The 27,966-nt window shown below is 44.5% G+C and overlaps 1 protein-coding gene across 5 annotated transcripts in view; it reads left to right on the forward strand.

The window, feature by feature from the left end:
- The first annotated feature begins 523 nt into the window (after positions 1–523).
- The window catches only part of Scap (SREBF chaperone), a 51,662-nt gene continuing 24,219 nt past the window's right edge, over positions 524–27,966 (forward strand). Inside the window, exons 1-2 of one of the 5 annotated variants that reach the window (NM_001103162.2) lie at positions 524–585; positions 20,182–20,400. In NM_001103162.2, the coding sequence (NP_001096632.1) occupies positions 20,279–20,400 (122 nt within the window). In that variant the 5' untranslated portion in view covers positions 524–585; positions 20,182–20,278. The other 4 variants (NM_001001144.3, XM_006512083.3, XM_006512084.3 and 1 more) reach the window with 4 other exon arrangements.

The raw sequence follows: 27,966 nt of genomic DNA on the forward strand, positions 1-27,966 counted from the left end.
AGACTCAGACACCCATAGTTCCTCTACGTGGGAATAAACACTGAGTATATATCTTCCACTTTACCCTATGCATTGTATTTTTAACAAAAATGGAATCCTAACACCAGCTTGGTTTTGAACTAGCTTTCATTATAAGTGCTCATTTAACATCCTTGGTGTTGGAGGCTCCTATACCTAGTTCATCAACTGAATACACTTGCTATTTAGCTCAGTTGCTTCTAATTCCCTGGTTTGTTTTTCTTTTTGATGCTGCTGTGGATCAAACCCAGGGCCCCTAGCGTCTCAGGCAAGCTCTCTACCACTGAGCCATACACCCAGCCCCGCTTCTAATCCTTTGGCACTATAAAGCATGGAACACGAGCTCTTGTGCATGTTCTCAATCACTTCCCAGGACAGTGATGCTGTCAAAACTCTGAAGTGCTACTAGCCACCTTTTTCCAGGCCACAGGCAACTCCAGTACTTCCTCTCGCAGTTGTGTGGCAGGGGACCACCAGGGGGCGAACCCGAGCCGTTGGCAGTGCCAGACTACGCATGCGCACGCCGCCGGGAGCACGTGTGGAGGGCGGCGGAGCGGGAGGGGAAAGGTAGGAGTTGAGAGGTGAAGGGGCGGGGAGCTGCGCGGGCGCCGGGCGGCCGGGAGGGAGAGGGCGGGCTCCAAACACCGGACCGCGGGCCAGGAGCGCGCAGGCCGTTCTCCGCCGCTCGGTCGCCGCCGCCCGGGAGCTGCCTCGCTGCCACAGGTACCTCAGCGCGCGTCTGCACGGTGCGGCTGGGCCCCGGCGCCGGCCTCGCGCCGCTCGTGCCCGGGAGTTCCGGGATGCGGGCGAGCCCGGGCAGGGGCGCGCGGGCGTGGGCGCTGTCCAGCAGCCCGAGGCGCGGCTCCGGAGACCGCAGTCTGGAGCTGGGGGCCGGACGGTCTCGCGTCCCCCTTCCCGACCGCGCCCCCGCCCGGGCCGAGCTGCCTGGGTCGCGATGGGTTCAGGCTGAGTGAGCTCAGGCAGGTAGGCTCGCCGCTGGATCCTGCTTTGGGGTTGTCTGGGGTTGTCTGGGTGAGGGCTAGACCCTGTGACTCAGTCCTGCCTCTTTCCGAAGATCCGATAGCCAGGCAACATGTAGATTCTCTGCTGGGAGTGCTCGGTTTCTGGTTTTATGTGTTGCTTAAACCTAAACTTTGCTCGCTTATGTTGCTTATGTTTACTTCCAGGTGGTTTTGTTGCATCAGGGTTATAATGGGATAGCGCTAGCTGCAGCGAGTCCCGGGTCCACACTGCATCTCAGAAAGTTGTGCAGATGGTGGCGATGAAGAGGAGGGCAGTGAGCCACAGGTGGCGGCGGGTGAGGGGTGGGAGTGGGAGTGGGGTCCTGGAGGTAGTCTTCCTTAGTTTAGCTTATTTATCTCTTATGGTGACGGAAGCGATGAATAAATAAGTTCATGATGATCTTGTAGTAATTCTTGTGAAGTCGACATAGGAACAGTCTTTAATGATGCGTTTGGGTGCGTTTGTAGAGTTTGCTTATGCAGTGTGCAGCCATCTCAAGGTGTGCTAAACATTAAAGCTTTTCTTAGAGTCAGGATCAAGTGTATCTAGTTAGTGCTGAATGCATTTTAGGTGTAACCTGTGTGATGCTCAAGTGAAGATTGTATGTTATGAAGTATATGCTAATGTATTTCAAATCTAAAGGCTTTTTATATATTTGCAGCGTTTCTGCTTGGCAAATATTTTGTTTGTATTGTTTTTTTAACGACCAACAGGAAATACAAGTATAAACATTATTCCTATACTCATTATTAAGTTACTTGGGGACGTGTGCCTAGGGCATTGGTCTGCCACTGAGTAACACCTGTGGCTTTTTATTTTGAGTTGGGCTTCATTGCCCAGGCTGACCACAAAGTTTCATCCTCCTGCCTCGGTTTCCTGAATATGTGGGATAGCAGATGTGTGTGCTCCTGCTCCTGCTCGGCACTCATTCTTTGGTCAGGTTGAAAAGCAAGAACTGGCTTCCCCTTACTTGAAACTCCGTTGTTGTTGAATACTCTCTTGTTACTGTGTGTGTGGGGGGGGGGGGGCGGGTGGGAAGTACCTCTCCAGATGTTTCCATGTGCTTTAAAAGTCACGGTTTGGGAACCCTACCACCCATTTAGATTACTGTCCTGAGATGGGCACAAAACCTTTACTCTTAGTTTGTGGCTAGAACACAGAACCATAAAAATTGTGATTTGCCTGAGGCCATATGTAAGCTGCTTAACTGTCCTGTTGGGAAAGGGACCATGCCTGCCGTCCGTTTGTATTTGTTAATGTGGTTGGTTAGAGTTGCCACAGTTCAGGATCACTCCAGATACTCATCTCGGCGAGCCTAGAATTCATGTGCACTTTGCTCACTTTGACAGTCTGTATCCTTCTGTTGGCTGCGACAAATACCGCATGTGTGGTTTTCATTCTCTTTCCCGTGGAACCAGTTTCCAGGGTCATCCAGTGTGTGCATGGAGAATCAGGCCTTCAAACTGTGTCTTCCGGATTCTGCCATACGAGCTCCTGACCCTGGAACTTACCACTGTTCTGAGTTGGCTAAAGAAACAAGATCCGGGTGACTTTAGCCACCTAAAGTGATCCTTGTGGGTAATATTTGTGGAATTTTTCAAGGCTCTGGCTGTTGGGCACAGCTTATCTAAAGTTCCGTAATGAACAGATGAGATGATAGTGTTAGTCTATAGGGTGAATTTCAGGCAAGTTTTCTCACTGGCCAGTTAGGGGCTGTGCCTGTATGCGAACTTGTTTGCCCGACAACAGTCCGTGTTTTCCTGCAGATGTGCCCACTGGCTTCATAGTCTCTCTATTGTTCTCTTAGCAAATGGGAGGTGGAAGAGGAGGTGGTATGAGTGGAGGAAGCAGCCTGTGTCCAAGATGGCACATCTCAGTACGGCACGGCTCTCTTTCTCTCCTCTTCCCCACTTGGCTTGTTAGACTTTTCTAATTTTTAATTTTTTTTAAAATTTGTGGAAAATAATATATAAAATAAAATGTACAATTTTAATGATTAAATAGAGTAGTCAGGGATATTAAATATACTTACAGTGTTGTATAGCTGTCATTATTACCCATTTTCAGAACTTCTTAATTATTGTACACAGAAACTGTCCCCATTAAACAGTCCATATTTCCTGTGCCGCCTACTGCTGGCAACCTCTGTTGTACTCTTTTTTTCTGTGAGCTTGCTTGTGATAAGTTCTCTCATCTGAGGAGAATTGTAATTATGCTTTTTAGATTATTTCACTTTTGTTTAATGTGTATGAATGTTTTGCTTGCATGTTTGTATGTGTACCATATGTATGCCTGGTGCCCTCAGAGGTCAGAAGAGGCTATCAGATGCCCTGGAACTGGAATTAGGCATGGTTGTGAACAACCATGTGTGTGTTGGAAGCCAAACCTGACAGTCTGCAAGAACAGGTACCTTTAACTGCTGAACGTTCCCTCCGGCCCCAGGTCTTTCTTTTGAGTCTGGTTTCTTTCACCTTGATTTGAAGGTTCATTCATGTATTGTTTATTACATTTCATTCCTTTCTCAGATCGAATTATATTATTTTGTTTGTATAGCCACATTTTTTTTTCAAGAGTTTCTATTTATAGCTAGGCCTGTCCTGGAACTCGTAGACCAGGCTGGCCTTGAGCTCAGAGATCCACCTGCCTCTGCTTCCCAAGTGCTGGGATAATGGATGCTGCTATATAGCTACATTTTAAAAGAAATCTACCTTTCAATGAAGAGTGGAGCTATGTCTACCTTTTGGCTATTAGGAATGGTGACGTCAGGAACATGAGTGCACAGTTAGTCAAAAGGCTGACAATTAGGAGGAACTCAAGTGTATAGATCTTTGGATTTTTTTTTTTAGATTTATTTATTTATTTATATGTACACACCCCAGAAGAGGGCATCAGATCTCATTACAGATGGTTGTGAGCCACCATGTGGTTCCTGGGACTTGAACTCCGGGCCTTCGGAAGAGCTGTCAGTACTCTTAACCGCTGAGCCATCTCTCCAGCCTGGTCTTTGAATTCTTACTTTTAGTTCAGTGCGTGTTTTTTGTGTGCTATTTGGATATACAGTTGTCTGTCAGTATCCATAGGAGATTGGTTACAGGAACCCTTTTAGGCACTAAAATGTGTGAGTTTTTATGTATGTGGGTATATTCCCTGCATGTATGTCTGTGTACCACATACATGCAGTGCCCCCTGGTCCTCTGCAAGAGCAGCCAGCACTCTCAACTGCTGACCCATGTCTCCACCCCCTAGGTTTATTTATATTGTTTTTAACTACATGAAGGTGTTTGTGTCTGTATGTGGGTATGTTCTCATAGTGCAGAGGCTCAAGGAGGCTAGGAGCTGGAGCTGGAGTTCCAGGCAGGTGTCTGTAAGCTGTCTAATATAAGCACTGGGAACTCAGTAGTACACACTCAGCAACTGGTATAGCTCTGTATCCCTCTTTGTGTGGCTTTCAATTGTGTTGATTTCTCTTGTTGGGTCATAAAAGTTCTTTATATATTCTAGATGTTAATTCTCTGCTATATAAATGATTTGCAGATATTTTCTCCCTTTTTTTTTTTTTTTTCTTGGCTGTCCTGTGTTTTTTAAAAGGACCTGAGGGGGCTTTTGGGTTTTTTTTTTGTTGTTGTTTTGTTTTTTGTTTTTTGTTTTTTTGTTTATTTGTTTGTTTGTTTGTTTGTTTTTTGAGGCAGAGTCCTGGAACTCACTTTGTAGACCAGGTTGGCCTCGAACTCAGAAATCCGCCTGCCTCTGCCTCCCAAGTGCTGGGATTAAAAGCGTGCAACACCACGCCCGACTTTTGTTTAGTTTTTTGATACAGAATTTCTCTGTGTAGCCTAGCTGTCCTGGAACTCTCTCTGTAGACCAGGCTGGCCTTGAACTCGGAGATCTGCATGTCTGTGCCTCCTGAGTGTTGGGCTTATTGGAAAGGGCCACTGTACTCTGCAGCTGTGGTGCTGAGAGTTTTGAGAACTCCAGCCCCTAGAAAAGGAACGCCAGGGTGTCTTTCTTCCGAGTCACTCTCCACTCAGAGGCATCTTTTTGCATTCATTGTGGTTAGAGTGGAACCTGTTCCTTCCACACAACACTTGTAGTAAGGAATCTTGAAGTGGTAATGACAGAGCAAAGGCTCATCACATCTTCCATTTTGGGGATTAGGCTATACATGTTGTCTTAGAGCCTTGGTGTCTTCTGTCAGAGCATATTACCAGCAGGAAGTCAGGCAAAAGGTTTCTAGCTAGTGGACTTGATTCTGTTGGTATGTGGCGGGTGGGGGTGGGGGTGGGGGATGGCCCTGGCCTTGCTTCTGCTAGCATGAGCTGAGGCTGAGGCACCCGTAAGGACCCAGCTGGATGGTTTTTCTGGCTTTCAAATAGATTCTCTGGGAGCTGGAGAGACCGCTCAGTGCTTCAGAGCACTTGTTGCTCCTGTAGAGGGTCAGAGTTTGGGACTCAGTATCCACATCAGGCAATCACAACTACTCCAATTACAGGGCGTTGGACACTGGACCTCTTTTGCTCCTTGGGCACCTGAATACATGCCCTCATACACATATGCAGATACACACATACACATTTAAGTGAGCATTTAAACAATTAGAATCAGTTCAGTCATCTTACTAATTATTCTTGCCTAGGTCACAAAGGAATAAAAGGGGACCTTTTGCGTGTTGTTACTTGATTGAGGAGATGATGTATCTGGCTGCGACAACCATCACAATCAATGAATATGACTAGTTCTTCCTTTAGTGGAGGTGTTGCTGTGCATCCCAGCCATGACTCGAGAATGTGGGAAATCCTCCTCTTTAGTGCTTGTGCTTCAGAGTCCCTGAAATCCACTTCATTCATTAGCTGAAATGAAAGGAAATTCCTTTCTATTTTCAGTACAGTTAGCTTGGTCTGTTGAAAATTCCTCCAGTTTATTTGCCTAGTTTTGATGCTTAGAGAAGCTAAATTTCTTGCCCTGAGCATTGCTGCTTTGCAAAATAAAACAAAAATATAACTTTTTTCCTCCCTGAAGATGAAATTGTTTGTACTGGTGGACTAGTTTAGCTCGGTGGCCAGAGCTGCAGTGACTTTCCACCCTAGTCCAAAAGAGGTACCAGGTGCACCCAGGGAACACAAGGTGCCTCGGTGGTGACCTTCTCCCTCGAGGGATTGCAGGCAGCAATGGGTGCTGACAGTGTCTAAAAGCGCCCAGAGCTGCAAATCCAGCCACAGAAGCTCAGGAGGAGGCTGCCGCACCCACAGAAAAGCTTCCTTCATTAGTTTACAATTTTAGCTTTTAAAATGCAGAAATTTATTTACAGAACCTAAAATTGAAAAGTTGTAAGCGTGCACAGGAATAGTGTTCCTTTTCTTCTGCTCCTGTTACAGATCTTCTCCCTGGTGACAGAAGGACTTTCTCATGTGTCCATTCAGGGGTGTTTATGCATATACAGACAAACACTGAGGGTTGTTTTTTGTTTTTTGTTTTTTTGAGTTAGGGTTTCTTTATGTAGCCTTGGCTGGCCTGGAACTCATTACGTAGACCAAGCTGACTTTGAACTCACAGACATCACCTGCCTCTGTCTTCCAAGTGCTGGAATTAAAGAAGATGTGCACCACCATGGTATGGCTTCCTTCTATCTTTAAAGTGTGTTCTGGGGATCAGACTCAGGCAAGTGCCTTACCTACTGAGCTGTCTTGCTAGACCTGTCTTGTAGATTTATATTTAAAATTATCATTATGAATTTTATATATTTTTTGCCTTTATATCTTTTATACATTTGGGGTTTATTTTAGTGTGAACTATAGTTTGAACTTAATTTTTTCCAGACGTGAATCCATTTGCAGAATACCCGTTGTTGAAGAAGCCATCTTTCTCTCAATTGCTTAAAATTTCTCATCATGTTCTATATGTGATATACTTTGCCACATGTACTTGTGGATCTGTTGACAGAGTTTTTGTTCTGTTCTAGAAATCTGAGTATTTAGGTGTTAGTACCCACTTTTAACTACTCTGTAATATATTTTGATATGTGGTAAACTTAGTAGTATATACATACATGCAGAAAAAAACACTCATACATATAAAATTAACTAAGTGAATCTAAAAACATGTTTTAAAAATTAAGCCATATATATTTTATTTTATTTCATTTTAATTTACACGTATGTGTGTTTTGAGACGTGGTTTCCCTCTATAGCCCTGACTGTCTAGGAACTCACTCTGTCACCAGTCTAGCATGGTCTTCTCCCTCCCAAACACTGAGATTAAAGGCATGCACTACTACCACCTGGCCAAATCCTACATGTTTTAGTGGGACTATGTTACATTTTTAGGTTAATGTAGGAAGAATAATTTCTTTGAGATAGTGCCTCACTATATAGTGCTGGCTGGCCTGGAATCCTCTGTGTAGACCAGACTGGCCTCCATCCAACTCGTCAGTCTGTGGGGCAGGAACTGCAGGTGTGCACCACCAACCACACCCAGTGTGTGATATTCTTGTGATACCAATCCTTACTGAGAATAGGGCATGGCTTCTCTTTGTTCAAGTCTTATATGTTCCATAGAGAAACATAAAGGTCTTTTTGTTTTGCTTTTTTAGTATTTTGAATTATTTATATCTTCTGCTTATTCATGATAGATGTGAAAGCATTGATTTATTTTTAAAATTTGCTGATTTATCGTGTGTGTGTATGTGTGTGTGTGTGCACTCATATGTGCTACCATTGCTGAGTGTAGGTCAGAGGACAGTTTATCTCTCTCCACCAGGTGAAAGCCAGCTTAGGTCATCGGCTTAGTGGCAAACATTCGCGCCCACTGAACCATCTTGCCAGCCTGGCATGGATTTCCTAAATGTCAGTTCTCACTGACTTATGTGATCCTTTTACCAACTGTAAAAGATTTCAGTTGATTTTACTGGATTTTCTAGAGATGTAACAACATCTGCAATAATAAAAGTGCAAACAAAACAAAACACCCTTTCCTTTTCAGTTACATGATTAGGGATGGGCTGATTTTGTCCATTTGGAGTGAGGCAGGCACCTGGATTAGTAAAACACCTCTGCCTGTGTCTGTGAGGTTTATTTCCAGAGAGGATTAACAACGGGCTGGCCTGGGGCAGACAGGGCCAAAACTGAATCCCGGAGGGAGAGGAGAAAACCTGCTACTTCAGACATTTCCTTCCCTCTGCTTCTTGATCACTTGATGAAGCTACATTGCTCCTTCATTCCTTTTGTGCCATCCCAGACTAAGACCTCTGAAACTGAGCAAAAATAAAGGATGCTTTTATGCCCATATTTTGTCACAACCACATTTCTCTGGGACCCATTTTCCCTGTTACTTAAACATAGTTGCTGTGACACTGTGCCTTCTGGGTCTTTTGGAACTGACATGCCGGAGCTTTAACAGGCTTGGAGAGCTGGGAGTCGGGTGACACATGTCTATATCCCTGAATCCCAGGCTGGTGGATCTTTGAGTTCAAGGCCAGCCTGGTCTATAGAGTGAGTTTCAGGATAGCCAGGGATATGCAGAAACTGTCTCAAAAGGGGTTGGGGGGAGGGGTGTTGGAGCTGTGAGCTAGGGAAGTCCTATAGTGCTGTCTACAGAACTTAGCCGGTGATTCTGGTAAGAGCACATATGAGAATGCTGATAGAAATATAGGCAGTAAGGACTGTGCTGAGGATTTTGGGTGGGAACAAGGACTCTGTTGAAATTAGACTAGAAGTCATTTATGTTACATTCTAGCAGAAAATGTCTACATTTTGGCCAGGCCTGATGCAGGCTTATATTCCCATCTACCAAGGAAGACTGAGGCAGGGGGATGGCAAGTTCATTACCTGCCTAGACAACTTACTGAGATTCTGTCTCAAGTTTTTTAAAGAAGTAAAGAGAGGATTTGGGATTGGCTTAGTGGTCTAGTGCTGTGTGGTTCCTAGGTTCCCTCTTTTTACCAGAAGAAAAGAAGAAATTATCTTTGTTTTGTCTGGGTCTGAGATTTTTGTGAGAGTAAGTTTAAGGATGGTAGATTAGTGGTGGGAGATGTAACTCAGCTTGTTGAATACTTGCCTAGTATCCCAAAGTTCTAGATTTGATCCCCAACACTACATAGATTGAGTATGGTGGCAAATGCCTGTCGTTCCAGGGATCAGGAGGTGGAGACTGGAGGATCAGAAAGGAGTTTAAGGTGATTATCAGGTACTTAGCAAGTGTGAGGCTCTTCTGGATTATAGAGAAAGACTGTCAAAAAAAAAAAAAAAGGTGAGGGAAGGTGGGGTCTGTAGGTGTAGGGTGAAGGAGAGGAGAATGGGGGGTGATAGGAACCGTGAGGAAGTTCCAAGGCACTGCAGAATTCAGCTAGGGTGGTTTATAGTGGCAGTGGGAGGATAAAGCAGAACTGAAGGGTTTGGAAACCTTGTAGTCTACTCAGAGAGAAAGCAGGAAAGCCTGGCAGCTGAAGCCGGTAGGACTGTTAAGGAAGCCAGACGTAATACTCTGCAGCATAGCAGTAGCAAGGGCGCATTGAGAACGTCTCAGAAATCGGCCAGCTTCTGCCTATAGCATCACGCTCAAGCACGGAAAGGCTTTAGCTCATTAGAGAGACTGCTTTGGGAAGGGAGCCCTGGGATGCCCTGCTGCACAGGATTGCCTAGGGTTCTGCTGGGGCTCAGTTAGAGGTCCCTGCAGCCATGGCTTGAGGGGCCCTAGCTAGTGTTTGAGTTGGCAGATCACAGTTTTTCAGAAATACAGAATATGAGTTATGGGGGTAGTGGAGGCTTCCACCCAAATTTTTCTCTTTTTCTTTTCTTTATTTTTTATTTTTTTGCCATAGAAATCAGAGGGACAGTCTGGGAATCAGTTCTCACCTTTAACCATGTGGCTCCCAAGGACTGAACTCAGGTCATCATCTTGGCAGAAAGCCTTTATCCACTGAGCCATTGCTCCTTTAATCCCAGTACTCGGGAGGCAGAGGCAGGCAGACCTCTGAGTTCCAGGGCTACACAGTAAAACCCTGTCTCAAAACAAACAAACAAACAAATAAACAAACAAACAAACAAACCAATCCAAAAGCCCACAACCCCCAAAAGTAGCAACAACAAAGGAAAACCTTGAAAGACCAAGGAATGTCTGCCAGAGTCAGGCTCTCCATGGCTGACCTTGAGGGTACGGTGAATATAGCTGTGAGTGGAGCTAGAGATGCAGTGGAGACCACAGGAAATCAGAGATGCCAAGAACCTGGAATGTATCCTAAGGAAGGTCACGGGAGCGAGCAGAGCCAGCCTGAGAGAGGTCTTGTGGGCTGTGGCCGCAAAGCCATAGAAGCAAGTTGTTCTTTAAAGCAAATCACTTCCTGGTTTGATGCTACAGGGTTTGATATTTGGCCCTCCTCCTTTCCTGTACCACAGTTTATCCCTTTTAGAATTGGAATATTGGGGCTGGAGAGAAGGCTTGGCAATTAAGAGTACTTAACTGTTTTGGCATAGGATGCAGGTTCGAGTCCCCGCTACTCACATAGTGACTCATAACCGTCCATAGCTCCAATTCTAGGGGATCTGACATAGGGGTTTCAGTATATTTTGAACATGTAATAAAAAGTGTGGCCTCATCAAAAAGATGTGCAGCCAGTAGATAGACACAACACTTTTGTATGCAGAGTGTCCAACATAAGCAGATCTTTAATTTTAATTTACTGTCCCTACTGTTATGGTTGGAGGCTGAGCCAGATGTCAGGTGCAAATTCAGACAGCAAAATTAATAACCATTAGAATTGGGCAGGCGAGGGGTTGTGGAGACTTACCTGCCCTATTTGCCAGTTTAGTATATGGTAAAAATGTTTCATCAGAATTAATTGGGCAACTCTAGGGCTGTCAGATTGATGGCAATGCTTCCCCAAGAGCATGTGGTTGGGGCCTTTCCTAGACTTTTCTGGCTCTCACCCGATACAGGTAGACCCAGTGATTTGCCTTTCTGATAAGCTCTCAGGTGCTGCTGTTAGTTTGGGGACCATTCTCTAAAATGTCATCGGTACAGGGAAGGAGTAAACAAAGTGTGGGCAGCAGTTGGCTCAGTGGATAAGGCACTGGCCACACAAACCTGAGGACCTGACTTCAGCCTCGGGACCTGCACAAAGGTGAAAAGACAGAACTGAGTCCACAATGTTGACCTCTGACCTCCTCATTTGATCCATGCTGTGTGTCTGTGTCCGTGTCCATCCCCTGTGCCGATCATGTGATGCTCTTGAGTACACACATACGTTTTAAAAATACCAGCTGGAGGGGGTTTAAGGCTGGGACATTTGTGAAAGACCGGATGGATGAAACACTCCCTCTATTAGTTTGTTTATTCAATTTATTGTAGTGTGTGTGTGTGGAGGTCAGAGGACAGTTTTGGAGAGCTGGTTCTCTCCTTCCACAGAGGGAGGATCCCGAGGACAGAACTTAGTCAAGCTTGTGTTACCCTCTCACCACCTCACTGTTCCCTCACTTTTATTCTGAAAAGGTGTGGTTGCCTGTCTGCTGTCAGAGCTTCTGGTCTGCTTTGTATCACTCCTGGAAGGTGAGAGGTAGGTTTGTGGTGACCAGTGTCTGGATAATTAGTATCTTATTGTTGCTTGATTTGGTTCATTTGTTATCCAGAAAGGTTTTGTTTTTGTTTTTGTTTTTGCTTTTTTGTTCTTTCAAGACCGTTTCTCTGTCTATTCCTGGCTGTCTTGGAATTTATTCTGTAGACCATGCTGACCTTGAACTCACAGAGATATTCCTCCTGCCTCTGTCTCCTGAGTTCTATGACTAAAGGTGTGTGCCCCCATAGACCGGCTATCTAGTAAGTTTTTAAGCCTCAGTTTCTGTTTGAGACATTGTCTTATATAACCTACCAGACTAGTCTGAAACTGACAAAGTAGCTAAGGTTGGTCTTGAACTCCTGGTTCTCCTGCTTCTTCCTCCCAGGTGCTGGTATTATAAATCTTCATTCCCATGTCCCACTTTGGCTTTTTTTGTTTTTTGTTTTTTGTTTTGAGACAGGTTCCCACATAGCCCAGGCTGGCCTTGAACTCAGTGTGTAACTGAGGCTGGCTTTGAACTTAGGCCCTTGATCCTTCTCCTACGTTTAAAATGCTGGGATTATAGCTGTGCACAATTTAGCACAGTAAGTTCTTATTGTACCAAGACTTGTTCTAGACACTGGTGTACAGTCATGGACAGGAATTTGCTTATAGTCTTTTCAGGGCACATAGCACTCATAGTTACAGTTTAAAATGTCTGAACGAGAATAGGCTCTGTGAGAACTAGAGATGCATGCAGTCGTATGGAGAACATGTGGTCAGGAGAGCCATTTTTGTATAATGACCTGAGACCTGATTGATGTAAAAGAGCCAGCTTATAAAGAGAAGACAAAGCATCAGAGAGAACAGGATGTGCCAAGGCCTTGGTGGAAATGAGGCTGAAGAGGACAGAGTCAGGGGGGTGGTGTGAGATGGAGTGGGGAGGAGCAGGGCAGCTGTGCAGAGCCCCTGCAGACAGGGACAGACATCTGGGTTTCTTTCTGAATGTGCAAGGATCAGCAGAGGACAAGAAGGGAGCAAAGGGAACAACTCAGCTGGAGAGTTGGTGGGGCTTGAAGAAGGGGACAGAGGGTTGAGAAAAGCCACCAAGTGTCTGTCTTAGGGGCTGCGTGTATGTGCATACAGGATGAGGGGTGAGGTTAGAAAGCATGCTGTGAGGTAGAGAGCGCTTGTGAAATTCTGATGAGAGGTACAAATGATGCATCAGACGTGTTGTAACTCGAGATTGGCCTGACGTGAATTATTAGCTCACAGGAGCAAACTGAAGAGCAGTTTTAGTAGCGTGGTGATTGGTGGTCTCATAAACTGTAGCAGTAGAGAGGTTTTTAAGAATAAAAACAGCTAAGAATTCTACAGAAGTAAGTTTCTCTAATACAGGGAGTGTGGTGAGTGTGGCCACCCTGCCCAGAAGATCAGAGTTCTTACAAGTTGAAAGCAGTCTGTTCACTCGTTCTATGTGTCTGTCTGTCTGTCTGTTTCTCTCTCTCCATAGTCTCATTCAGTAGCTCTGGACAGTCTGGAAGTCCGGATCCTTCTGGTCCAGCCTCTTTGAGTATTAGGGTTACAGACACTAGCCATCATGTTCCACCCCCATTTTGACAGGTCTCATTCTACAGTTGAGTTGCTTTGTGGCCTGCAGAGAGGCTGCATATCCTAGTGGGAGCATGTGGAAGAACATACCTGTTTCCTTTATTACCAAGAAGCTAAAGAAAACGTAGAGAGGCCAGGGTCCCATGATCTCCTTCAAGAACCTGCCCCAGTGAATGGAAGACTTTCCGTTAGATACCGTCTCTCAAAGGCTACATCACTTTCCAATAGCACTGTCCTCAGACTAAGAATTACACACATAGGCCTTTGAGACACATTCAATACCAAATTGTGGTTAAAAAAAAATCAAACAAAAAATTGGTCTCTCTGTTAGCTGTAAGTGCCTTCAAGGAAGAATGGCAGATAACCTGAGTTTGCTGATTGATACCAAATACAGTGAGACGGGACTGTCTGTAGTTAGGATACCACTGTTGGGTTATTCTGCTATTCATTGGGTTCTGTAGGGTTCTGTGGCCTGCCCAGTATTTCTGGTGCTTGATTTTGCAACATGTAAATTTTACTCAGGAGTGTGTGTGAGGTTACATAGCTGAAATGCTATAGATAGTGAAATAAATGGTATTAAACTAGGAGAGGGACTAAGATTAGTTGGTAAAATACTTGTGTAAGAATGGGAACCCGAGGTCCATCTCTAGCCCCATGTAAAAAGCTGGGTGTTAGTGCTTGTAATTCTACCACTGGGAGACATAGTCAGGTGGATCTGTGGGGTCTAATTCCACCTTGGTTCTGTTTTGACCTAGCTAATGGGATGAACCAAGAAAACAGTGTGTGTCAAGTGTTTACATTTGTATTTGGTACAAGGTAATCGCCTAATAAACAGTGGTGGCCCTGGCACTGCAGCTCTGCAGTTTTGACTTTACTGCTGTTGTTCTACTGTTGCTACTGTGTATTAAGTTACTTTGGGAAGAAGATTTGGACTCAAGACACAAAATAAAAATCACTCCCTCAAGACCCAGGAATAAAGCCTGTCTATATTTTGAAATGTAAAGTTTTCTTTTAGTAACATTGTAAACATAGGTTTATACATTTAAATAATCGTTTCTTTCCTTTCTCCCCTTTCTCCTTCCCTTCCTCCCTTTTCTTTTTTCATCTTATGTAGCCCAGGTTGGTCTTAAAGTCTGTGTGCAGTTAGAAAGCTACCTTGATCTCATCTGCTGCCACCATCTTCCCAAGTGAGGGCTATAGGCATGAGCCATCATGCTCAACAGTATTTCCTAAATACACGCGTGCGCACAGGTGTGCACGCCTATGCGTGCCTGTGTGAATGTGTGTATACACGTGTGCGTGAGCAAGCACAGGCAGGCATGCATGTGTAAGTCTGAGTGAGGGACACCTCTCAGGATTCAGTTTTCTCTTGCCACCTTGTAGGATCCCAGATCTACTCATCGTCATAAGGCCTGTGCAAGTACTTTACCCTCTTGCCAGCCTGTAAAAACGTCACTTTTATAATAATAGGACTATAATGTTCTAAAATGTTTTTGTTATGGAACAGACTTGTCCTTTAATCACACAGGTGCTGTGGCATGCACCCAATTTTAAAGCTCGTCATAGAAGAGCCAATATATACAAGTAATGGTAACCAAATTGTGATCATGGTTGCTAAAAGAAAGAAAGAAAGAGATATTAGGTGTAAATCTAGCTCTTCCCAAAATGATGTACAGGTTTAATATAACTTTTACCCAAATCTGAGGCTCAGTGCTTAAGACCATGTACTGCTCTTCCAGGGGATCAGAGCTCAGTTCTTAGCACCAGCAGCTCTGGATGCTGCTAGGCTGCATAGGTAACTACATGTGAATACATATAATCCCCAACACATATACATGTGATTAAAAATAAAATCTTAAAAAAATCCTGTAAGCCAGGCACAGTGGCACGAGGCCTGTAATCACAGTACTTGGAAGGCAGAGGCAGGATTGAGAATTCAAGGCAAATCTGGGCTTCCTATTTTCATGGATATAGACTGTTGACAAAATTATTCCAAAACATACTAATGTTTGAAGAGGCAAACAAGCTAGAATAGCTAAAAGAATGTGTTTTTTAAGCAAAGAGGGGTAAACAAAGGCAGGAGGATTAAGAGTTCAAGGCCAGTGTGATCTATATGGCAAGACACTGCCTCAGATAAACCAAAACTGGGATGTAGCTCAGTGGTAGGATCCTTGTCTGGCATGACCAAGGTCCTGGGTTCAATCCCAGCACTGCAAAAAACAGACAAGAGAATGTCATGTGAAGAACCATTATCCATTCCAAGATTTAATAGTTGCATCTGGGCATGGTGTGCACGCCTTTAATCCCCTCACTTGGAAGATAGAGACAGATGTATCTCATGAGGTGGAGGCAAACCTGGTCTACCAGCCCAGCAATACAGTGAGATCCTGTCTCAAAAAATTAACAAACAAAAAAGTTTGGTAGTTGTAGTAATGAACAGCAGATCACTGAGAAAGCAGAGAAGCCGTAAAGAGATGCGTGAACAGCCAGCTTGCTGGGAGGCGGCAGGATGGTATGTTGTTATGTTGCTCAGGCTGGTCTTGAACTCACAAACTCAAGAAATCTTGCTCTGCCTCTTGAAAACAGATTATTGCCCATACATCTGACTGATCTTTAAGCCAAGCTGCTAAGGCAAATCAATGGGAAAGGAGGAAGTCTTCAACAGATGGTCCTAAAGTAAAGTGCTGTCCTTGTGAGGAGTTAAGGAGGGAGGGAGAGAGACGGACAGAAAATGAATACATGAACCTAGATTTAAACTTTACAGTTTATCCAAAATGAGCTCAGATAGACCACACAGATTTAATGTAAAACTCACATTTTAGGAGAAAATTATTATAACCAAGTAGTACCATTTCTAAAAACTAATATACTCCCCCAAATTAAATTCAGTTTTTAAAAAGCATGAAAGAATACTCATTAGTGTACTGTTCACAGTAGCTGGGGTGGGAAAAAGGCTGAAAACTACCTAGTAGTGTCTGTTAACTGCTGAATGGATAAGCATTATGTGACTTAAGCGTTCAGTGATGTGTTACTCAATGGTAAAACTGGATGGACTCGTGATAACTTACTAGCATTGTTCAGCCTTGAAAACTCTGGATGAAGAAGTCATTCACAAGTAGACATTGGATGATCTCATTGTTTGAAATGCCCAGAACAGGCAAATCCCTGGAGACTGGAAGTGGTGTGGTGGGCGTCAGGAAGGAAGTACAAAGGCAACAGAGAACAGAAGCAAATAGGCATGGGGCTTTCCTTAGGAGTGAGGGAATGTCCTGGAATTAACAGTAATGGTTGGTAATGGGATGAGTTCAAGGTCAGGGGCACCCTGTCTCTCTGCTCTACTCACGCCCTTATCCTTTCAGGAGGGCCTTCTATCTTCTGAGCCCCCTGGTGTGGCTTGAGCTGGGCTGCTCCTCTCAGGCCGCCTGGCCAGTTCTGTCCTGTGCTAGCACTGTCTTTTTCTTTAAACAATTCTAATTTGGGCTTCTAATAACAGGCTCCTTTGGTTTTGCTTATATATATGGTCTTCCCCAAAGGCACGGGCAGAATTGTTTGTTTTTTTATTGTTGTCTTGTTTTGTTTTCAAAACAGGGTTTCTTTATGTAATCCTAGCCTTTCTGGAACTTGCTCTGTTGGACTAGGCCAGTCTGGTTTACCTCAGCGAAGTGTCTGTCTCAGAAATGGAACTCTGAGATCGATCCATCTGCCTCTGCATCCTGGCTTGTGCCACCATACCTAGCTTTTTTTTTTTTTTTTTTAATAATTTTTATGTAACATGGTCTTCTTAGTCCCTCAGGGCAAGAGTGTCTCTTTAAATTCAGGGAGAAGGGCTGTAGATTTTTATCTGAAGCAACCTGTAACTGGGGCAATGTAGGAAAAGCAGGTTGTTGGTTCAGGTTGGGTACGTCTTGCTTTGGAATAGCTTTGCATTAACATTTGCACTGAGAGATAGAGAGTCTTAGTATCTCCTCTTCTAGGTTCAGGCAGGGGGACTGCACCATGAGCTAAAGCTTGGGTTTGTTTTCCATATGCTCTGAGAATTAGCAGTTAGTGTGAGTGATGTCAATGAAACATGTATTGGCTACAGAATGGCAGGGGATGTTGCTCCCTCAGGGTCTCTGTATGGGCCCCACAGTTGAACGGGTCCTCTTGCTGGAGACTTCAGTGGCCTGTCTTGTGAGGGTAAGCCACTTGATAGTGGAGCTGTTGTGAGTACTCACCTGCTGCTTCAGTTCACTCCCAAGAGACCTACAGAGACTTCTTTTTATCCTCTTAGAGAAAATTCTCAGACTAGAAACTCAATGTGTACCTTAAGTCTAGTGCTTCTAGGACGGTAGAAGGTGTGGCGGCCATTCCTTTTGATTTGTGAAATAGTTACACTGTGACTCCTTTTGTCTCTGATTTCTGGTTATGGCACTTGAGGAGTCATCCTTATAGCCCGGTTGTCATCAGGGAGCTTAATCAAGCCCAGACACATGTCTGAGCAAGTTCCCAATTACACAGACCAAGGAAACAGCAATGTGGAACAGACGTGAACTTGAACCTTAAACCCACTAGAGAACTGTACTAAGAAGAGAATTCTAAATGCTTCGGCTTTCTCTAAGAGTTTTCTATTTTGATTGGTTTAAAATTAGCAGCAAAGAGCAAATTAACTTTAAGTTAGGACAAGAAAAAGGACTTATTGGAAGGCTATGGGGTGGCTTATAGACTGGAAACAAAAGTTGATGAGCCAGTCTTCAGAAAGGTCGGAAGCCAAAACAGCCTGGGGACCTTGGGAGCAGCCATCTCTGTGGGGCGAATAGGAACTACCGGTAATAGCCAGTTCCTCCTCCACTGTGCTCAGAAGCCAGTGTCCACAGAGTGAGGCCCCGCTGCTATGGCCAGAGTCAAGGTGGTGGACTTTGACTGATAGGCAGGCAGGCCCTGTGGACCTAGTAGGAACCTGTGAGTTCCACTGGGCTGCTATTATTTTAAAAGGAGACAGCTGACAGCAGGCAGGAATAGTAGGGCTTATCTGTTCTTGCTCCTAAGGAGCAACTGTGAACCAAGAACAGAGGCTGTAAGCCAGTCCTACCGCCTTTGTGTAAGTTTACTTCGATGCCTGGTATTTCAGGGCCCTAACTTTCTGGTGTCTTATGTTGAGGACAGATCCCACTGAACAGTCTTTCCTAGTAATCTGTTCAGGAATGTGTTTTGGGGGTGCCTATTTCTTTGCCAAGGTTTCTCTAAGGCTTTCTCTAAGTCTGGCCTGTGCACAGAAGAGGACCGGGAGGATGTTCAGAACTCATTGGGCAGAGCAGCTGAAGGTGCTATGTGTTCTATAGGCATGCTTGCATATGCCCTTGGGGGGTGGTCTTTTACAGATGCCTAATATGGGGCTGGGAGATGTGGGTCATGGGTAGCACTTGCTGGGCATTTGTAAGGCCCTGGGTTTGATACCTAGCATCTGAAAAAGCAAAAACAAAACTCTTAAGATGGAAAATGGTTGAGAATCGAGAACTCTGGGCTAGAGAGGAAGTTCTCAGGCTTGTTTGGTTGGACTGAGAGTGATTCAGTATCAGAGAGCCATAGGACCTCACAGCCATGTTGTTTGTGACCAAGTGACCTATTGAGCCGGCACTCAATAGCCACTAAAGATCATTTGGAACAGTTGCTCCAAGTTCATAGTCTCATGCTGTTGAAAATTAAAGAGGTGGACTCTTGGAATTTGCAAAATAGAAACAAGCTTTATTAACAATTATTACAGAAAGGTAAGAAATTGAAAAAAATATGAGAAATTAAGGAAAAGTGATAGAAACTCCTGAAAGAGGGGTTTTCAAGAGAGGAGGAAGCCACTGAGCTTCATGGGAGAGAGGCTTACAGGGCTACGAGGAAGGCTACATGAAGACCAAGGGAACTGCTGTGAGATTGGCAGTTCTCTGGGCTACTGTGGGTGGAGCCAGTGGGGGGGGTCCACAGGATCCACAAGTGTCCCCCTGGCCTGCCCCAGGAGTTAGGTTTGCAGTCACTGTCCATGTGCTGCTCTCAGTCAGGAGTGACTGAAGCCCCTCTCTGTCCCTCAGCAGCTGTCAGTTACTCACACTGACTGTCACTTAGCCTGTGTTCCTACCCTCCAGCCTCGCAGATGTCTTAAGTGCTGTTAATGAAACTAAGCAGTGTGTTCACATTTGAGGGATGGCGGAGCGCTGCGTCTTACCCCAGCCACCATCTGGAGCTGCAGTCTTTCTTGGTTTCCTCATGGTTAGCTCCTTGTCTGTGGGGTGCTCTGAGGTGGTTTCTGGGCAGGAGCTTCTTGTTAGATGCCATCCTTGCTTAAAATGCAGTCTGTTTTTATGATTAGCTGCATTAGAAATAAGACATTTGAAAGGATAATGGTGTTTTACACGTATTTCTCAATTGCTCCGGGGGTTGGAGTAGAAAGCTGGCCAAGAGCCCCATCTTATCTGTCTAGATTGGTTATCTCATACCCAACTATAAGCCCACTGACTTAACTTCCTCACTCTTCCAGACTGTGCTATGCTAACCCTTAATTTGCTTTTTAACACTAGCTTCTGTTCTCACTGCAACACAAATGAGGAACTTGCAGTTTTCACCGTGAGCTCCTTTCCCTTAGTTCCTACAGAGAGCTAGGTCCTGCATTGAGAGAGCAGTCACTTACAAAGGTACCAAGGTTGTGCGTGTGCATATGCCTATTTGAGACTCGCATTTCCAGACTCTACATATTCTGAAACCAGGCTCTAGCCACATAACTGCCCCCTCCCCATAGCAGTCCTGGTGTATAGAACCAAGTACTTAGGGTTTTTTTTTTTTTAATATGCATTGGCATTTTGTTTGCATGTATGTCTGTGTGTGAGGGTCTCAGATCCCCTGGAAGTGGAGTGAGCTTCCATGTGAGTCCGGGAATTGAACCTGGGTCCTGTGGAAGAGCAGCCAGAACTCTTTTAACTGCTGAGCCATCTCTCCATCTCCCAAATACTTAATGTTATATTACTTTTCTCCTTCCTGGTTAGGTGCCTGCAGATGATGTCTGCTGTAAGTGATATCCAGCATCTTCCGGGCTGATCCATGGTCACTTTCCGGGATGGCAACAAGGTGACTTAGCCGAGGATGACCCTGACTGAAAGGCTTCGTGAGAAGATATCTCAGGCCTTCTACAACCATGGGCTGCTCTGCGCATCCTATCCAATTCCCATCATCCTCTTCACAGGACTCTGCATCTTAGCCTGCTGGTATGCTTTCAGTTTGTCCCTTACGTGGTAGAACAGTGTGGGGTGACAGTCGACACTAAACCTAACTGATGGAGCTCTTGGATGCTGTGTATTTTTATGTAGTGGGAGCTTAGTAACGATACTCTCTGGAGCTGCATCGTAGAGCGTTCAAAGGCATTTTCCCTTTAGTGTTAGTTACTAGCAAGAGTCTGAGCACTGCAGGGTAACGTGCGTTTGTTTGAACAACTCCTTGGACACCTTCTACGGGTTGTCTCATATGCTTGCTTCTCTTGTCATTTTCTCATGTTCGGATCCCTTGTTACTTGCCGGCTGTGTGGCAAGGTCTGTAGTAAAAGCCATGGGAACTTGTGTTTCTTTTTTTTCACAGGCCTCATAGAAGCCTGAAAACTGACTGTGACATTGTAAAATGAGGGGCTTGATATAAGGTGGCCTCGTGAAACCATACAACATTTTCAGCTATGTGAAGAACCCACCTTAATATAATTTTCTCTAGGGAAAAAAATGTATTTTACAGGCTTGGGTGTGGCTCAATGGTAGAACTTTGTCTGGTGTGCTCAAAGCTCTAGGTTCAATCCCTAGCACGAAAAAAAAAAAGGTTTTCCAGATTCACTGTATACAATGCTGTGCTGTAAGTCTGGCTAAGACTGACCCTCCTGTTCCCAATGTGTTATAAATGACCCCAGACTTTTCCCTAATTTACAGTAAGAAAGATGAGTATCATGCATTGAGAGCTTCCTCCCTGGTGCCAAGTCAGGAATATAATTACATTTCTCATCTGTCCTCATCTGTCCTCACAGTACTTAGGAAACGGTCCAGTTATCGCTTCATTCCAGAAAAGGGGTGGGAGTTTAGTGACGTGCCTGGTCCATGTCACTGTCTCTGTTGCCTGCCTCTCTTCGTTCTGGCTCAGTGTACATTGGTGTTTAAAACCTACCTAACTGTATTGCATATTATAAAATACAGTGACACACGCTGCAGGATGAATTAGGAGCACTGTGAGGACTGCTGGCTATTTAAAACAAAAAAAAAAAGCAAGCAAGCAAAAAGTCAAAATTCTCTGTTAACTGACCTCTTTAGTGTTTTATTTCTCTAGGTCTCATTTAGAGGGTTAGGCAGGTTTTGAGACATACAGCGGTATCAGAACTGTATGAAATCTTATAGGATAAGGCAGGTTCTCAGACATGGGGTACTGTCAGAACCGTATGGAAGGTGGGCTTTCACTGATGAGGTTTCTGGTGAACCTAAGTTTGCTGCCGTGACAGGTCCCCATGCCTGGACACTACACACTGGGAAGCTCTAAGCTCTTTGCATTTGTGTGGACCAGGCTAGCCTGGAGCTTCCTGCCGTCGCCTGCCTCTGCCTCCCTTGTAGGAAGATTGAAGGTGTGTGCCATACTTTTTGAGGATGAACTGCTTCTGTGGCTTCTTCAGCAGCTTCTCCATATGGCAAGCTACCGGGGTATCTTTAAAAAGTGTTCACTAGCCGGGCGTGGTGGCGCACGCCTTTAATCCCAGCACTCGGGAGGCAGAGGCAGGCGCATTTCTGAGTTCGAGGTCAGCCTGGTCTACAAAATAAGTGCCAGGACAGCCAGGACTACACAGAGAAACCCTGTCTCGAAAAACCAAAAAAAAAAAAAAAAGTGTTCACTACATTCTTATTTATTCACTTGGTATGCTTGTGTAGAAGTCAAATGAAAACTCTGTGTGCACCATGTGGGCCTGATAGACGGACTCAAGTCCATCCTGTCAGCAGGTGTTCTGCCCACGGAGCCATCTCAACAGCCGTAGCTGAATGTCTTTTGGCATCTTAACACACTGGGCATGAATAGCACACAGGCTGGTACCGTCAAAAGGCTAACCAGATAGACCTCCTATAAAGTGCTAGTATCTCCACTCTGGAGTACAGATCTGTTTTGAAGTCCAGGGCGATTTCTCACACTGATGCTGGAGGGGGAGCTTGAGAGTCAGAAGTTCAGTGGACTGCTGGTGGTGTCTAATTTTACAGTGACACACTGCCAAGCCTGTAGACCTGTGGCTCCTTCACCTGTGTAGTACAGGATGCCCCCTAGGGAGTGGCTTTTGTAGTCACTGTTTCCTGGGTGCTTTACCATGTAGGGATTTGGAGGTAGTCTACTTTGTCTGAGCCATAATGTAGAAATGCCCTTTCTTCTTTCCTTTCTCTCTGACAGGAGCTCATTGAGATCTTGGACCTAGGCATACAAATCCCAATGTCATTTTCTATTCTGGGAAGTTTTTCTGTTGAAACAACTCCCTTTCTGTCATAGCCTTGAGGTGCCTAGAGGAAGCAAAGCATGGGTAGAAGCCAGCTTTTAGTAACTGTGTCAGATAGTCAGGCTCCATTCAACTGCTGCTCTTTATTCCTTAGGTGAGATTTGTTAAGACCCAAAGGACCGCTGCACTTGCTCTCTCTCCTGAGATCCAGTAGCTACCTGAACGACAGCAATGCAGCTGTGTTTACCCCGTTCGTTCATCACCAAGTCCCCTCTAAAAGGCACAGAGCAGGACTCAAGAGGTGCTGACTAATGAGGGCTGACGAATGCATCTTCCTCCATCAGGTTGAAGAATCAGGGCTTGAGAGGCTGTGTATACAGGAGTCAGGCTCCTCAGCCAGCACCAGGGGTCTGATTTTCTTCTCTAAGCTGGTGTTGAGGTGTCAGTGAATGAGATCTGAGGATACTCCTTCAAATAGCCTGAGTGCTGAGCCTTGTAAGTGGGCTTTGGTAAATTCTCTCCTGTCTGGTTCCTAAGTGTAGTAACTGTTAACTCCATCCACTGGGAAAAGCTGATGAAACTTGTAGCAAATAGACATTGTAGCAAAAGTTGTATTTATATTTCCTAGCGGTTAGGCTACTAGGACCCAAGAGGGTGGCTCAGCTCAGAGGCAGACTTTGCCTTAGACCTTCCCTGGTGTGTGTGTGTGTGTGTGTGTGTGTGTGTGTGTGCACAAGTGTGTAAGAGAAGGGTAAGGGTACAGGACATCTAGCTCAGAGAGGAAGTTGGTGTCATGATGAAAGTGTATTAAGCCTCCTGAGGATGACAGTCTTGCAGGTATTTGAGAACAGATTTGGTCCCTTTCCCTCTTGCTTTTCCTTTCAGGAGAGTGACTGGCATCTTCAGCTGGAGCTGTGTATCTCAGCTGTAGTGGCCTGTACTCAACCGTTTTGTCCCTTTCTATCCACATCTCAGGTTGTTCTATGATTACCTTTGCGGTCACACAATGGGCCAGGTAACAGCTTGCCTCTTTGTCTGCTGGGACATTTATATGTTCCTTTCACAATAAGAAAAGGAAATCAGAGTGACTTAAGCCTGTCTGTGCTTATGGTTAGGTCAGCCAGAGTGGCTGAGATCAAAGTTACAAAGCAGCCTGATCTCTGATCTGAAGCCCGGACCCTGGAGGGGCCCAGAGGCCAGCTCCTTAGACCGTTCCATGACACTGCCCAGTTGAACATTCAAAGCAAGAACTTCCTCTTCTTCTGGTCTTACAAACTGTTAAAAACAAAACAAAAAACTAAAAAAAACCAAAAACCTCAAAAGCAGCCACAACAACTCCCCAGAGCTTGCAGGAATCACAGACTGCTTTATCACTCACAGTTTACTCAAGAAGAAAGGTGAGTAGGAGGGAAGCCCTTGAGGCTTCTGTACTCAACTCTCCAGCTTCCTTATTAAAAGGAAAGACTGGGGACTGGAGAAATGGCTCAGTGGTTAAGAACACTGGCTGTTCTTCCAGAAGACGTGGGTTCAATTCCCATCACTCACCTGTGGTGCACAGAAATACAAGCAAAATATATGTTCAGGAAAACATTCACACAAAATAAAAATAAATAAATCTTGAAAAATTTAAAATTACCTTGTGGATAGGCACAATAAGTTTAAATATAAGATCACAAAGAGACAGAAAATGCTATGCTAAAAAGAGATATTATATGCAAAAAGTAACTGAAGGAGACCCAGAAGGGCTTTATTATTATCATACAATAAACTTCAAAGTTATAAATGGCAAGGGACATAAAAGTGATACCATTCCATAAAAGGAGGATATAATAGCAGTAAGTACACACAGTTGACCACAGAACCCCCAGACAGACTGTTTACAGTAATGGTGGTGATTTCAATCTACTTCAATAATGGATATGACATCCAGACAGGAGCCAGGCGTATGTATGCCTGTAATCCCAACACTTAGAAGGTAAAGAGTTTAAGGCAGCCTTAACTATGTAATAAGTTCAAGGCCAGCCTAGGCTGCATGAAATTTACCTCAAAATAAACAAAAAACCTCAAAAAGCAACAACCAGCTAAGGTCACTAAGGAAACAGGTTCAACACAGTTGTTAGAGCAGTAAATATAAACAGAGCACTCCACCAGCAGCTAGAGTGCACCTGTCATGATTACAGTGGAAATAAGCCAAAATAAGATCAGCAACAGAAAGAAAACAGGAACATTTACAGATCTGTAGAAATTAAGCCATCGAGTCGAAGAAATGAGAAGTTAAAGAATCCCTTGAGATGATGGAAATAAAATTACAGCACACTGCCAAACAAAACCAGAGGCTTAAAAACTTACTAGATACCTGGAGGTGCTGGTGCACACCTTTAACCCCAGCACTCGGGAGACAGAGGCAGGTGAATCTCTCTGAGTTTGAGGCCAGCCTGGTCCACAGAGTGAATCCCAGGACAGCCAGAGCTACACAGAGAAACTCTATCTCAAAAATCCAGGAAAAAAAAAATTACAACACACCAAAATACAATATACTGTTAGCAGGTCTTTCTTGGGTCTCAGTTCTTCCCTGGGTGGCCCTGTCACCCTACACTGTAGGGAAATGCCTGGAGCTGAAAGGACACAGTGTGTGGGAAACCTGTTCCTGGGCACCTATGGGCAGGAGCAGAGCATGCGCTTAACACACCGGAGATAATAAAACGTATCGCTCAGGCCAGAGAGACAAGGCACCGAGGCATCCTGACTGCCAGGGTGCCCAAGAGAAGCTAACAGATGGACAGACAGACTGACTGACTAAGGTGCCTCTGGAAGGGTGGACCATGAGATTGGTGACCTAAAGGACTGTGGTGGTTAGGTGACAGACAGGCACAAATGATGAATGTAGAACTCAAATTAACAGGAAGTTGTCAGTAACATGGAGTAACCTGGCCCTGATTCTTAGCTCTGAATCTGCTCATAAACCCTCTGGTGTGGCTTGAGGTCTTCCCTGCTTCCCGAGTGAGTCCCCCTCCCTCTTGCTTAATGCCCTCCAACTGCAATGTAAATTTTGAGAGCAGAGATCTTGTCTGCCTTGTGCATCTCTGGGCCTTGCACAATGTCTGGCCCTGAGTTCACACTCAAATATTTGTTGAAAGAATAACTACTGAGAAAACAACCAGGCTGGTTGCCTGTTAGTGGTGACCCAGCTGCCAGGACACTGAGCAGTTGGGTAGCCATGTCCAGAAAGGAGGCAGAAGCAAATGTACAGATTTCTCCACCAAGGAAACTTCACTCTTGCCAGTTGCACAGCCCTAGGTTAGACATGTCTTGGCTTGTAGGAGAGCAGCTCGAGAGGACAGCAGGTCTTCATCTCCCAAAGATGCTTTCCTTCTCTTCAGTCTCTCTGACCCAGGTCAGTCTATGTATCCTAAGCTGTTCTGGAATTTACTGTGTGGCCTAGGCTGGCCTCAAATTTATGATCTTTTTGCTTCTTACTGCTTCCCAAGTACTGGGATTATAAGCGCGTGGTATCACATGCAACCCCAAATATGCTTGCTTGCTTGCTTTCCTTCTTTCTTTCTTTCTTTCTTTCTTTCTTTCTTTCTTTCTTTCTTTCTTTCTTTCTTTCTTTCTTTCTTTCCTTTTTAAAAAAGATTTATTTACTTATTTTTCTTTCTTTTTTTTTTAAAGATTTATTTATTTATTATATGTAAGTACACTGTAGCTGTCTTCAGACACTCCAGAAGAGGTTGTCAGATCTCGTTATGGATGGTTGTGAGCCACCATGTGGTTGCTGGGATTTGAACTCCTGACCTTCGGAAGAGCAGTCGGGTGCTCTTACCCACTGAGCCATCTCACCAGACCTTACTTATTTTCCTTTCCTTTCCTTTCCTTTCCTTTCCTTTCCTTTCCTTTCCTTTCCTTTCCTTTCCTTTCCTTTTCTTTCTTCTTCTTTTTTTTTTTCTCCGAGACAGGGTTTCTCTGTGTAGCTCTGGCTGTCCTACAACTCATTCTGTAAACCAGACTGGCCTCGAACTCAGAAATCCACCTGGCTCTGCCTCCCAAGTGCTGGGATTAAAGGTGTGTGTGTGCCGCCACTGCCTGGCTATTTATTTATTTTATATATATGAGTACACTGTAGCTGTACTGATGGTTGTGAGCCATCATGTGGTTGCTGGGATTTGAACTCAGGACCTTTGGAAGAGCAGCCAGTGCTCTTAACCGCTGAGCCATCTCTTCAGTCCCCCAAATATGCTTTCATATTGTCTTTGTTTATAGTTCCATTTAAATAGTGTATTATTTTAAAGCCCATGACTTGGTTTGGGATTGGTTGGTAGCTGAATGATAACTTAATTGTTATCTTCTCTATAAATGGAGACTTCCATTTTTATTATGGAGAATGCCTCCTACAGAGAAGTATTTATATAGCTAGTACACTTTAAGTGCTTAGACTAGTTCCTGGCTCGGGGCTGGAGATATGGCTCAGCAGTTAGGAGAACTCGCTGCTCTTCCAGAGGACAAGGTTTGGTTCCCACACCCACATGGCTACCATGTGTAACTCCAGTTCCAGGGAATCTAACGACCTCTTCTGGCTTCTGTAGGCACTTTGTGCATATGATACATGGACATAAATGCTGGCAAAATACACATGTGCATAAAATAGAAACAAATCTTTAAAAAATGATTTCTAGCACTTATGTAAGAGGTTCCAATATTATTATTTACCGTCTCCCTTGGGGTTCTGCCCACATGGCCTAAAATTAAAAGTAGATGGAGAAATACATGTGTATAAACCAAAACTCAAGAACTACAGACAACATCAGCATCACATGAAACAACCCAAACCATCCATCCAGGCAGGCATGGTGCTACACACCTATAAATCCCAGCATCTGGAAGGCTAAAGGATGTGGGTTCAAGGCCAGCTTGGACTTCGTAGGAAGATTGACTCTCAAAACAAATAATCAGTGACCATAGTTTCCTTCCTCCCTTCCTTCCTTCCTTCCTTCCTTCCTTCCTTCGAAGCTGTGGTAAGCAAGATTACGTCTAGATTTTTTTATTTAAAAATTTTTTATTTTGGGCTGGAGAGATGGCTCAGTGGTTAAGAACACTAACTGCTCTTCCGAAGGTCCTGAGTTCAAATCCCAGCAGCCACATCGTGGCTCACAGCCATCTGTAATGGGATCTGACATCCTCTTCTGGTGTGTCTGAAGACAGCTACAGTGTACTTACATATAATAATAAAATTAGTTCATAAATGCTTATTACACTTATTTAAAATTTTTTTATTTTTATATGTTTGCATGAGTGATTGCCACGTGTTTAAGTATCAAAGGAAGCCAGAAAATCCCCT

This window comes from Mus musculus, chromosome 9 (assembly GCF_000001635.26).
Source record: "Mus musculus strain C57BL/6J chromosome 9, GRCm38.p6 C57BL/6J".
Lineage (NCBI taxonomy): Eukaryota > Metazoa > Chordata > Mammalia > Rodentia > Muridae > Mus > Mus musculus.